The sequence below is a fragment of the Phoenix dactylifera genome, chromosome 18, assembly GCF_051530095.1.
Source record: "Phoenix dactylifera cultivar Ajwa chromosome 18, Ajwa_hap1_PhDact_Kaust_v1.1, whole genome shotgun sequence".
Taxonomy (NCBI): Eukaryota; Viridiplantae; Streptophyta; class Magnoliopsida; order Arecales; family Arecaceae; genus Phoenix; species Phoenix dactylifera.
This window is the reverse complement of record NC_143207.1, coordinates 7,621,853-7,635,098: the sequence shown is the minus strand read 5'-3', so window position 1 is coordinate 7,635,098 and position 13,246 is coordinate 7,621,853. Positions and strand designations below refer to the sequence as shown.

General features: G+C 36.2%; 1 protein-coding gene across 4 annotated transcripts in view; it reads right to left on the bottom strand.

Moving 5' to 3' along the window:
• The window catches only part of LOC103695553 (methyltransferase), a 61,884-nt gene extending 49,920 nt beyond the window's left edge, over nt 1-11,964 (bottom strand). The window contains exons 1-3 of one of the 4 annotated variants that reach the window (XM_039116610.2): nt 11,717-11,964; nt 11,558-11,655; nt 11,368-11,472 (exon numbers count right to left, since the gene is read on the bottom strand). In XM_039116610.2, the coding sequence (XP_038972538.2) occupies nt 11,368-11,472; nt 11,558-11,655; nt 11,717-11,963 (450 nt within the window). In that variant the 5' untranslated portion in view covers nt 11,964. The remainder of the gene's footprint in view (nt 1-11,367; nt 11,473-11,557; nt 11,656-11,716) is intronic. The other 3 variants (XM_039116612.2, XM_039116608.3, XM_039116609.2) reach the window with 3 other exon arrangements.
• Between the last annotated feature and the right edge of the window lie 1,282 nt (nt 11,965-13,246).

Genomic DNA, 13,246 nt, shown 5'->3' with positions numbered 1-13,246 from the left:
TAGCCGTGCTCAATGAGGACTTCGATCTTGTTCTTAAGTTGAATATAGTCCTCAGTGTCGTGCCCATAATCTCGATAGAACTGGCAGAACTGAGCCATGTTCTTACAAGCAGCTGGTCTCATCTTCCGAGGCCATTTCACATGGCTTCGGTTCTAAATCTCCATGAGGCAAATGTCCCCAAAAGGTATTGAGAGGAGTATACATCTCAAACATCCGGGAAGGACTCCTCGGTCGGCAGAAACCCTCCTTGTTCCTCCTCAGCTTCTTACACGGCTCTTTTGGGTCCTCCCGAGCCTACTTATTCTTCTGTTTTTTGGGTCTGCCCCCAGCCGATTTCCACCAAGCTACCATGGCCCCTTCCGCATTGATGTATCTGTTAGCTCGGGCCAAGAGCTCGGTTACACCGGGACTCCGTGGTGACAAAGTTCGCGAGCCTGCTACTATAGTTGTTGATTGGTGGCCGACTGTTATGGGTTATGGACAACTGTAGTCAGTGCCTGAACCTACTATACGAACAGTTGGAACTGCTCGGTTGTGACCGCTGGTGTCGCCTGTGGCTTCGTTAGAGGTCGAGCCTTCCAAGAGCCTTGTAAAGAACCATCAGATTCCACTAGCATGTTTGGCTAAACATTTGAAGGTGTTGGTTGTGCTTTTCGAGACTTAATAGTGATAGATCGCCTGTCTTCTAAGAAAACCTTCGATAATGGGATCAAGGCCCTTTCTCTAGTGCCAATATGTTGCCACTGAGAATCAGTATGACTAAGGTGCCAAGTTGGTGAGGTTGCTAGAAACTTTGACAGTCAATTGTTCCGGCAGTATAGATCGGCTATGCACCCGAGGCAGTGCTGAAAAGCTAAGGTTGTGCTTGGGTCCCCACTCCGACGTCAGGTTCAAGCTATAAAAACAAAGATGAAGAAGTTCTCTTGTCGAAGAGTGTGGCGGGGACCCTCTAATGCCTAAGTTAAAAAGACTCTCAGGCAACAGTGGAGGTTAAGAGACGAGCGACGGCACAATGGTGTGTGAGAGCTCGAAAGCATTTACCTGAAGGGTCCCTCTAGGATCGGATTGTATAGACAAGGTGAGAATGATAATGTTATTTTGATGATTAACAAGCATTTAACAAGAGTATGTTATAAGTTAAAACGATACTTCATTTATAAGTCTGTTACTCTCAATATATTTGTATAAATTGATATAGATACATTTCATTGTTTATATGAATGAATCTAACCTTGAGATGCAGCAAAGTGTGGATTGAGTCGACCCAAAGGATGATTGGGTCGACCCCGGCACATCAAGAAATCATTTGGCACACTTCTGCAAAAATGGCACAGACGAACAGTAAGTTGGGTCGACCCAAGGAAAGCATGAGTCGACCCAAACTTCAAGATCCTCAAACAACTCAGAAAATGGTTCTCTGGATTTACTGAGAGGGTCGACCCAAGATGAAGTTGAGTCGACCCAAGCTTGAGTCGACCCAAAGAAAGGTTGAGTCGACCCAAGTGAAGAAAGGCTGAAATTCAAGGTTCTGAATTTTCTGAGAGGGCCGACCCAAGAAAAAGTTTGAGCTGACCCAAGGTTTGGGTCGACCCAAAACCCAAGAAAAGTTTGGGTCGACCCAAGCACGGGCAGAAGCATAACGGTTAGTTGTGCAGAAGTGCTTTTTGGACTCCCAACGGCTATAAACGGCTAGTTTCTTCAATCCAACGGTCAGGAAGGACTATTTGGAGGTTGGAGAAGTATTTAAGAGGGAGTATTCATCAGAGGAAGCAAGTTTTGGAAAATACATCAAGTGCATTCAAGAGAGAACCCTAGCAAGGCAAGCTTCATCCAAGTGCTTCATTCAAGAATCAAAAGAAAGTGGTTGAGCAGATTCAAAGAGTCATCAAGAGCTCCATCCATCTTTGAAGAGTGAAGCATCCTTGACAAAAAAGAGAGAAGTCACATCAAGCGATAAATATTCTCTAAACTCTTCTTTGTAGATTATATTGTTATATTTGCTCATCTAGGAGTTTAAATCTTCTTCCTTTGTTTATTAAACTACTTGTAAAGGTTGGTTGGTTAGCCCGCAAAACCAACGGAATAGGTTGATTGGTGAACCCGGAAAACCAATTGTAAAGGTTCGTTGGTGAGCCCGTAAAACCAACATAGGTTGTTGGTAAGCCCGTAAAACCAACGTAGGTTGTTGGTGAACCCGTAAAACCAATTGTATAGGTTCGTTGGTGAGCCCGTAAAACCAACATAGGTTTTTGGTGAACCCGAAAAACCAAAGTGTAAAGATTTTTGGATTGTGAGCCCGGAAAACAATCCAACTGTAATCCGCGGGATTATAGTGAATTCCCAAGGGGTCGCTTGGGGAGTGGACGTAGGTGCTAAGGAGAGCACCGAACCACTATACTTCTTGTTGTTTGTATTGTGATTTGTTTAAGTTCACTAACTCATCATTTAACACAAGTAAGATAGTTAAAATTAAAAGAAACCAATTCACCCCCCCTCTTGGCTTGTCACCTTGGGCAACAAGTGGTATCAGAGCAAGGTGCTCCAATAGTACTCATTGATCTCAAAATCAAGAGTTAAAGATCATGACAACCCAAGTGGGATGTTCTATAGGAGAGGGACAATTAATTGATAGACCTCCACTTTTTAATGGCATAAACTATACATATTGGAAAGCACGCATGTGCATTTTCATTCAAGCACATGACTATGATTTATGGAGTATCATAGTCAATGGACCACACACAAGCACTAATCATGATAAGAAAATAGATCAGCAAAATGCAAAAGCCATGAATGTGCTATTTTGTGCATTAGATGATAGTGAACTTAATTGCATATCTTTTTGCACAACTGCTAAGGAAATATGGAATATGCTTGAAGTTAAATATGAATGCACTAACAAATCTGAAACATCATGTGTAGAAGAAGAGCAGCATCATATTGCAAATTCATGCTTAATGGCACATGAAGATGAGATATATGAGGTACATGCTAAAACTAAAGATGATTTTACATTTGATAAACTTCATGATGTCTTTTCTGATTTATATTTAGAACATATGAAACTTATTTGTAGGAACAAGAACTTGAAGAATGAAAATCAAATCCTAATAGATGAAAAACTAAAACTGACTAATGAAATTGAAATCTTAATTAAAGAAAATAAAGAACTAAATCAGAGAAATCAACTTCTTACTGAAAGCCATGATAAACTTAAGAAAAACAATGAACTGCTTTCAGAAGATAATAAAAAATTAACTAAAAAAGTTGATAATTTGAAACCTATTGTTGAAAGATTCACTCTCAGCTCTGAAAAACTAAATTTAATGATAGAAAATTCAAGAGTTGTATATGACAAAGCTGGATTGGGATATCAACCTTGGTACACTCAAAAATCTTTCGAGAATATAATTCTTAAATCCTCCACTATTCATCCTAAAACAATTTTTCACAAATCTGGTGAAACTAATAAACAGAAATAGAAAACTGAAAATTCATTATCTATTTTTGCTAAATCTATGTTGTTTAAATTTAGCAAGAATATGCAGAAGTATATTACTTGTAATTCTAAAACCTGCAAACTAATAGACAAAATGATAATTAAGAGAATATGGGTTCCAATAGGAACAATTATAGCTAACCTGCAAGGACCCAAAAGAGCTTGGGTTTCTAAGTTAAAAACATGATCATTTTTAGCAAATGTGTCTAGCTACCCAAGATTCCAATGAATCTGGACAATGGGTTCTCTAGATACGTGTTAAAGAATAGAACTTAAAATATAATTAAGAAGAGTGACCAAAATGAAAGAAATAATGAAATTAGTAATCCTTGCATCCTCTCATATTGAAATTGTAGCTAGTATTAATCATTTCTGTGATATAAGTGATACTTTTGGTATAAAAAGAAAATATATCCAAATCACTCCATCTTCCTATATTATGCTTCAGTTATTGATGGATAATTTACTTAATCAATACTCTTAGAATAACTCTTTGAATTCTCTATATACTTGATTGAGAGTTCTTATCCTCGGCATTATCTTCTATTGATCATAAACACAAGAATGTCTACTTGGTATATTTTTTTTATATATTATTTAAGAATACCAAGATTAAATAGACTAGTTTTAGCGTATAAAATCAACTCATACTAGTATGGACTTAATCTCAAAAGACCTTGTCATTGGTTCACTTAGATTAATTTTTGCAAGGTCAAAGTTTGCTATGTATGTCATCTAGAAAAATAAACTAGAATCATTTCTAAATCTGAAAATATTGTTTTCACCTTTAGCCTTTGAAAATTCTCCATAAGAACTTATTTGGATCTCTAGGATTGTGAACCTAGGAGATAAGCTTTCTGATTTTGTAATTGTGGAAAATTTCTCAAAGCTAATATTGGTTTTGTTCTTGGCACTTAAATTAAAATATTTTCTGCATTGGCACAAACTCACAAAAAGGGTTCAAATGAAAAAGGTTTGCAAACTATGAAAATAAAATTGTATCATGGCATAGTTTTGAAAACCAATTTCTTATTGAGTTGTGCACAGAAAATAATATTGAATACAATTGTTTCTACACCAAGAACACCATAAATAAAATAGAGTTGATAGAATCCTTGAAGAAATGAAAAAGACAATGTTGTATGATAGTCATCTACTTAAATGATTTCTGTTAAAAGCTATCATCATTGCTTGTCATACATATGGTTTCTATTAGAAAACTCCTTTTGATCTTCTGAAAAATAGAAAATGATATATTGTATATCTTTTATATTTTTCAGTCATACATGTCATGCTTGATATGTTCTTATGAAAATAATGTCAAATCTGATAAAACAAATATTTCTTTGGATATTACTCTTCAAGCAATGCATATAGAATATTCAATGAAAAGATACTAGTTGTAGAGATATCAATTCATACTATTCTTATTAAAACTAGATCCTTTATTGAGAATATAGTTTATCATTTTGATTCTATGTAACAATCTGAATTTTGATAGAAACAACTGTTTAAGATAATTTGATTAAAACTTAGCTAGCACGTTTTATTGATAGTTATCTTAAGCAAATAGAATCTAAGCTAAATTGATTCTGAAAACAAGAAATTGATTTGACCTTGATGAATCTTCCTATTGCCTCACATGCTTGTTCTTGAACCATCTTGATTAATGAAACTATCTCTTTAGTTCAAGTGACATGTGCTTGCTTATATTTGGACAATCTCTTGAGTAAAGTGACTCAATATTCAATTATTGTCATATCTTATATTGAGTCATCTAGTTAAGAAATATATTGTATGAATGTTTTGTATCTTGAAGAAACTAATGACTTTCCTTCAAGAAAGAAAAAGATTTTGCTAATGATACAGAATTTATGAGCAAGAAATTTCAACTTGAAGGACACATCGATGAAAGATACAATAAACATTCCCTTGCAAATAAAAAAAAAGGGGAGAGATTTTCTTCAGCCAAGGGTGTAAAGAATCTAAAAGGTATTTGGCTTGAAGAATGCTAAATGCACTGGTAATCTAAACTCTTCTCTTGTGAGTTAGTTGAGCAAAATCAATAGTCTGAAATTATATGGTAGCATGATTAAACCTTTAATTGCTGATCATCTTGATATCATGCTTCATTCTCATACTAGTAATAATTGTTTCATGGTGTGATTAAATTGAAGTTTACCTTTTCCTATATAATGCATAACCATGAAATACACAAGCTTATGCCTCAAACCTCTAATTCAAAATAACTTGTGATAAGCTATGAATCATTGGGCATAATGAAAATGCTGTTTGCATGGTATATATTTATATGCAGCATATTAGATTAATTTTTTATTCTGCTCTTTCATGTAATTACTTGAAATAATAAAAAGAAAGAGAGATAAAGAAAAGAAAATGAACAATTATTCAAGAAAAGTAAAATCTAAGTAAAGGCAAATACTCCAATCTTTAGGAAAAGCAAAACAAGCATAATATATTCAGCATATTTGTGAGACTTGTGTGAGCATTCTTTTAGAAAGGATAAAATCAGTGTAGAATTATATATAAATAGGGAGAGTTTATTTGAAAAGAATTAATTTTGATCCTTGACATGCTTGCTCTTAATGTTTTAATACATGATGTTATGACTTAATGCATATTATGTTTTGCATGTCACATGATGTTTTGAATTATGTGTTTTCAATATTCAAATAACAAAGATCTTTCCTAAATATAACTTGTAATGCTTCATGCCTATAAAATTTGATTGAAACATGTTATTACCAACAACAACATCATTTTGTTTTAATAAATATATTTTGAAAAATAAAAGAAAAGAATAATTTGAATTTGCAAATTAGGCAAAATGAATTGATTCTGATTTATCTTTTATCTTGCCTAACATTAGTACATAATATCCTCCAATTTGTCCCAAAATTCAATATGAATTACAAAGATTCTGAATGTGCTCTAATGTTCTTGAAATATGTGTTTTCAATCTTAATAATTTAAGATGAGCTACAATGTAGAAGATGCATATCTCAAATTATAATCCTGAAAGCCTCCTTGAAAATTTTTATGAAATTCAGAATCTGATTTTGTATAAAAGCTTAAACTTAATTTAAAAATGCTTCTATCGTTGCATTTTTGTAACTTTCATTATATGCTTCAATGATTGCATCATTTTGGGGAATAACTCAATATGATTTCTAGATGAAAACTACGGTTTAAGAAAAATAGAATTACTTTTGATGCCTTGCTTGTTTGCTCCGATACGCATCTGAAACATATCATTTTCTATCTTATAAGTTTATTAAAATTAGTCTAAATGATGCGTTTTTCAATGATCTTGATTGCGAACAAATGTTTCTAAACATATGATGTTATTTTGATATTAAAAAGATTTATCGTGCTTCATACATACATTGCTGAAAAACTATGACTAAGAAATTAATATTTTGAATATACACTCCTGCATTATTAAATGCTTCTATCATTAAAGAAGAAAAGAAAGTTTAAAAGAAAATGCATCTTTTGAGGGAGAGCTTTAAATACTCAATCTCTTTATTGAAAATTATCTTCAAACTCTAAACTCTCAAATGGGATAATTAATTAAGGGGGAGAAAGAAAATTTCAGAGTGAGAGATCATATAGAACTTAATCGTATAAATTTGCATCTAAAGATGAGACAAAGAATACTAAATGTAAAGTGGTATTAAACTTTGTGCTTCATTGAATATCTTTTGAAAGTTGGATTTCCATCTGTATCCATCGGTAAATCATTTATTTCTGAAAATTTAATTGAAAAGGATTCCATCTGTCTTAGTTTCAAAAATTTATCTTGGAATCTACTTATGAGTTCTTATTGGCTTGCACTTTAGTGTTTCAATCCTGAGCCAATTCATTTTAATTGATTTTGATGCTATGATCTTTAAAGGAGTAAAAGAACGTTTTTAAGAGAGCTCTAAAAGAACTTTCAAAGCCTTGAATTTTATGTATCCTACACTGCATAAATTCATGTTTTGGTATCTATGCCCCAATACTTTTATATCATGAAAGAACTTTGAAGTCATTAAGAATTAAGGATTCAACATAATCTTATATTTTTCGAGTATATAAGTTTTGATCTTTATTTGCTCTTATACTATACTCTGAAAATTAATTAGATTGCTCTCATCTTGCTATATACTTAATATATATATATATATAAAGGTGTTGAATTTTCATTCGTGCCTTCTTTGAATATTATTCTTGATACTCCTTGAAATAACTTGAAAAAGATTCCATCTACACTTGATTTGGAAAAAAAAATATCTTTGGAATCTACATTTAGAGATTTCTTTTGGCTCACATCTTAAATGTCTCATTTCTAAAGCCAAACACATAGAAATAAGATATCATTTTATTAGGGATCATGTGCAAAATGGAAACATATGTATTGAGCATATATGTACTGAAAAACAATTAGCTCACATATTCACAAATCCTTGAGTGAAGATAGAATCTGCACGCTAAGGAGGGAATTAGGCATATGTGATCCTTTTTATTGAAGAGATATAAAAGAGAGCAAGCAGTCTCATGATACATTCCTCCCATTTCTAAAAACTCATGAAACATGAGTCAAACTTGTAATCTATAGATTCCTTACTCATGTATCATTGTCCCAGAAAAAATTTGTAAGGATTGGAAGCAAGAAAAATTTTTTTAAGAAGCGAAAAGGAAGAGAAAGGAAAAATTTCTGAACTTGGGTCGACCCAACCCAGAATAGGGTCGACCCAACGTTGAGTCGACCCAAGAAAATTCTTGAATCGACCCAACGTCGGGACCCCACTGTTAAAAGGGGGACCCGTGAGCTATCTAGGGCACTGTTTACCCTTTGTCCTCTTCCGAAAACCCTATTCCCCACTCTCAAATCTTCTCCAATCATCTCCAAACAGTAGATTACTTCAAGATCTTGGAGAAATGGAATCCAAGAGAGCCGTAGCCAAGCGATCCGGAAGAGTCTCACGATCTTGTTTAGAGCCTAGGATATGTATCTAGTTCTCATATGTATTTTGTGTTGATCATGTATTTTGAACCTTGATTGAGGAACATTGTATTTGCTTTTGTTTTTGGCATGATTGTACTAAAATGTTCCTATTTTGATCAATGAAGTTTAAATGTTTGTTATTTATTGTGTCTTTTCCCATGTACCTATTTGATGATAACAAAAAGGGGGAGAAGTAAAGAAAGAGTAATAGGGGAGAAGTAAAGATAGAGTAATAAGAGGAGAAGTAAAGAAAGAAGGAGAAATAACAAAATAACTTATAAAACAACTTGAAAATTATATAGGAAAGCATATGCATCCAAGGGGGAGCAATTTGCAACAATGAAAATGATCAAGTCAAAAATTTCTATCAAATTTCAGAATTTGGCACATAGAATTTCAGAATTTGGCACGCACCTTTCACACCTCGATACATAACCTGAAACTCATGTTTTATCTCAAATTTTTGGAGTTTCATCTTTAATGAATTATAAATAAAAGGGGAAGCAATTCAAAAAGTCAAATTGGCAACATTTGAATGATATAGGGGGAGACTTCACTCTTATATATGAAAAGCTGAAATTCAGCAAGTTAAGCCCTTTCAAAAACTGATTTTAAAATAAGTATCAATAGGCTCATACTCTTTATTTTGTAATCATCAAAAAGGGGGAGATTGAGAATGATAGTGTTATTTTGATGATTAACAAGCATTTAACAAGAGTATGTTATAAGTTAAAACGATACTTCATTTATAAGTCTGTTACTCTCAATATATTTGTATAAATTGATATAGATACATTTCATTGTTTATATGAATGAATCTAACCTTGAGATGCAGCAAAGTGTGGATTGAGTCGACCCAAAGGATGATTGGGTCGACCCCGGCACATCAAGAAATCATTTGGCACACTTCTGCAAAAATGGCACAGATGAACAGTAAGTTGGGTCGACCCAAGGAAAGCATGAGTCGACCCAAACTTCAAGATCCTCAAACAACTCAGAAAATGGTTCTCTGGATTTACTGAGAGGGTCGACCCAAGATGAAATTGAGTCGACCCAAGCTTGAGTCGACCCAAAGAAAGGTTGAGTCGACCCAAGTGAAGAAAGGCTGAAATTCAAGGTTCTGAATTTTCTGAGAGGGCCGACCCAAGAAAAAGTTTGAGCTGACCCAAGGTTTGGGTCGACCTAAGAAAAGTTTGGGTCGACCCAAGCACGGGCAGAAGCATAACGGCTAGTTGTGCAGAAGTGCTTTTTGGACTCCCAACGGCTATAAACGGCTAGTTTCTTCAATCCAACGGTCAGGAAGGACTATTTGGAGGTTGGAGAAGTATTTAAGAGGGAGTATTCATCAGAGAAAGCAAGTTTTGGAAAATACATCAAGTGCATTCAAGAGAGAACCCTAGCAAGGCAAGCTTCATCCAAGTGCTTCATTCAAGAATCAAAAGAAAGTGGTTGAGCAGATTCAAAGAGTCATCAAGAGCTCCATCCACCTTTGAAGAGTGAAGCATCCTTAACAAAGAAGAGAGAAGTCACATCAAGCGATAAATATTCTCTAAACTCTTCTTTGTAGATTATATTGTTATATTTGCTCATCTAGGAGTTTAAATCTTCTTCCTTTGTTTATTAAACTACTTGTAAAGGTTGGTTGGTTAGCCCGCAAAACCAACGGAATAGGTTGATTGGTGAACCCGGAAAACCAATTGTAAAGGTTCGTTGGTGAGCCCGTAAAACCAACATAGGTTGTTGGTAAGCCCGTAAAACCAACGTAGGTTGTTGGTGAACCCGTAAAACCAATTGTATAGGTTCGTTGGTGAGCCCGTAAAACCAACATAGGTTTTTGGTGAACCCGGAAAACCAAAGTGTAAAGGTTTTTGGATTGTGAGCCCAGAAAACAATCCAACTGTAATCCGCGGGATTATAGTGAATTCCCAAGGGGTCGCTTGGGGAGTGGACGTAGGTGCTAAGGAGAGCACCGAACCACTATACTTCTTGTTGTTTGTATTGTGATTTGTTTAAGTTCACTAACTCATCATTTAACACAAGTAAGATAGTTAAAATTAAAAGAAACCAATTCACCCCCCCCCCCTCTTGGCTTGTCACCTTGGGCAACACAAGGGTTGGCGCCCGTCGTTGAAGAATTCCGGCATGTGGGTCGGTTGTCTTTGGCAAGTTACCACATGTTCCGAGGATTACATGCGGTCGTTTCGCACGCACATCACACCCCACGAATCTTGCAGGCACGGTTTGGAAAACCCCTTGCAATCATGGCCGAGATATTGCTAGCTAGAGGAAGATTTCGAAATTCAAATAACTCTTTACGCACTTCTAAGCTGGCCACATGGAGGATTTTAGTTGATAGGATAAAGGCTTTGTGGAAGGGTCCGATTGACCGGACTTCCACATCAGCTATGGTCGGTTCTGAAGCGTATCATTATGCAACTTTTTTTTGACCATATTCTTCATAATCTTCAAAGTCTCAATGGTTCTGAAGATTCCTTAGGTACAAATTTGAAGGTGCCACTATTAATAAATCCAAGGAACTGGATTAGTCCATCTGAGAGGCCTCTCAATGGAGCATCTCAGTCACCGTTAATTGCCCTACACTGTTTGTGAAAATGTCTCTTGAAAGGGCCATCAAGATATCACAATGTTTGACAAGTTTGATGCATTATAGAAATGAAAACCACAACCAAAAAAATCAAATCCAGACGGTCACGAAAGCACCATGTCTTCATATCGTGTGCATAATATTCCAAGATCACAGACAATTTGAAAAACTTTATACAAATCCGAATGAGATACAGCTTTCTCAGTATATAACAGAACCCAAGAAAGGGTTTTGATTCAAGAACACCGCTACCTGCAGCAATTTATGGGTGGCGCGAGGAGGCTTCGACGTCTCGGGCGGTTGATGCACCTGCTCCCCCTTCCCCGCATTATCAGCACCCCTCCTCTTCCTCCTCGACTGGAAAAAATAGTCAGCATGCTTCATGATTCGAAAGGATACCCAATTCCGAACAGAGGGAAAGGGATTGGAATTCGAACCCTACCCTTCGAGAGCGCTCCGAGATGAAATCGGACGGGTCGAGGCCGTAGCTTTCGAGGATCTTCTGCTTCGTATCATTGCTTCCATAAGCCTCCCTCGCGTCTGTCAAACCGCAGAATTAAATTGTCGGCACTTGGCAGGAAGACAGAGAGAGAAGGCTTACTGGTGGTGGAGGAGACGATCGCAAGATGTCTCCGGTGCCAAGGGGATGCATTGGGTGAAGAGAGGCGAAAGAGGGAAGAAAGACAAGGGTCAGGATGCGAGTGAGAACGGGGAGAAAAGAGGGAGGGAAGAAGAGAGGGAGAAGGAGAGAGGGCGGAAGATGCCGCCATTCCCGCCGCATAGTTAGGAGCGCTACAAGGATCAGCAAGTATCCAATATACCCTTCGATGCGGATTGGGTCTAGCCATCTGCCAAATACGCCTTTCTATAAGCGCCACCGGCTTGCCACACTAATAAATTTTGCTTTTGAATTTTTTTTTATGAATATTTTTCTAAATATCAAAATTTATATAAATATTTTTTAAAATTAATATTTATACGTATATATTTGTTAAATATTTACACGTCTCGCCCTCCGCGGAATACACATTTCTATAGGTGCCACCTGGCTTGCCACTCCAGCAAAATTTTTTTTTAAACAATGAGTTATATCCGCCCCAGCTGAAATTTTCTTTAACACTGCGGGCATTATGGCCCATCTATCCTCTACATTAAAGACTAATCCAAAAAAACACGTGCGTGCCCAACTTCTCCATGGCCCCTTGCCAGTTGCTATTCGTCCGTAGCACCCCCTCCTCCTATTTGGTCACCGTTTATGGAATGTATATCCGAGCATGCTTTAAAGAGTAAAAAAAACATATATATGTATATCCCAAAATGAGTAGATTTCTAAAATTAGAGCATACTTGGTATGATTCTATTAGACCAGCTGAGCAAGGTCGCAGCCCACCTATGTAGATAACATATGTTAGCTATACATATTACCTATATATTATAATATAATATATAATAGGGCACACTAGAATAAATGAAATACCGAACCGGTTGGAAAATATGATCAGATGATCATCTGTAGTGCCCCCGGCTCTGTAACCCTTTGATCGGATGCATCCAAGGGTGTCCCGGAGAGTAATATATATATATATATATATATAGTGTCCCAAAATGAGGAAGTTCCAAAAATTAGGGTATACCTGAATTTGAGCTTTGGTTTGATCCTATCCGACCAGCTGAAGCAAGATTGCAAAAGGAAAAAAAACCATACTAGAAGAAGAAGCAAGGTTGCAGAAGGGGGGAAAAAAAACTATATTAGAAGAATGGGAGGGGATACACTCATACACAGAATGTGCCTTCCTCTCTATGTAGAACACGTGTTGTTTTTTCTTTGGACTACGGGGATGGTACGGTTAGAACCTCTTTAGTAGGTCCCTGGCCTCTTCATCGTTTGGTCGTAATCGCCAAATATTCAGAGCAGATGGAGGTCAAAAGCAAGGTGTGCATCCATATCAATAGAAAATTAATGTAGGGATGGTGTTGTCACTTCCGCACAACTGTGATATGCAGAAGTGCGTTGTTTGCTGCCGTTCCTTCCATCTATTTATGCATCTCGGGTTGAGATTGTTATCGTGACTTGGATTACGTATACTCTGACTTTTAGTTTGCACGCGGAGGTTTGTTGCCAGGTTGCAAC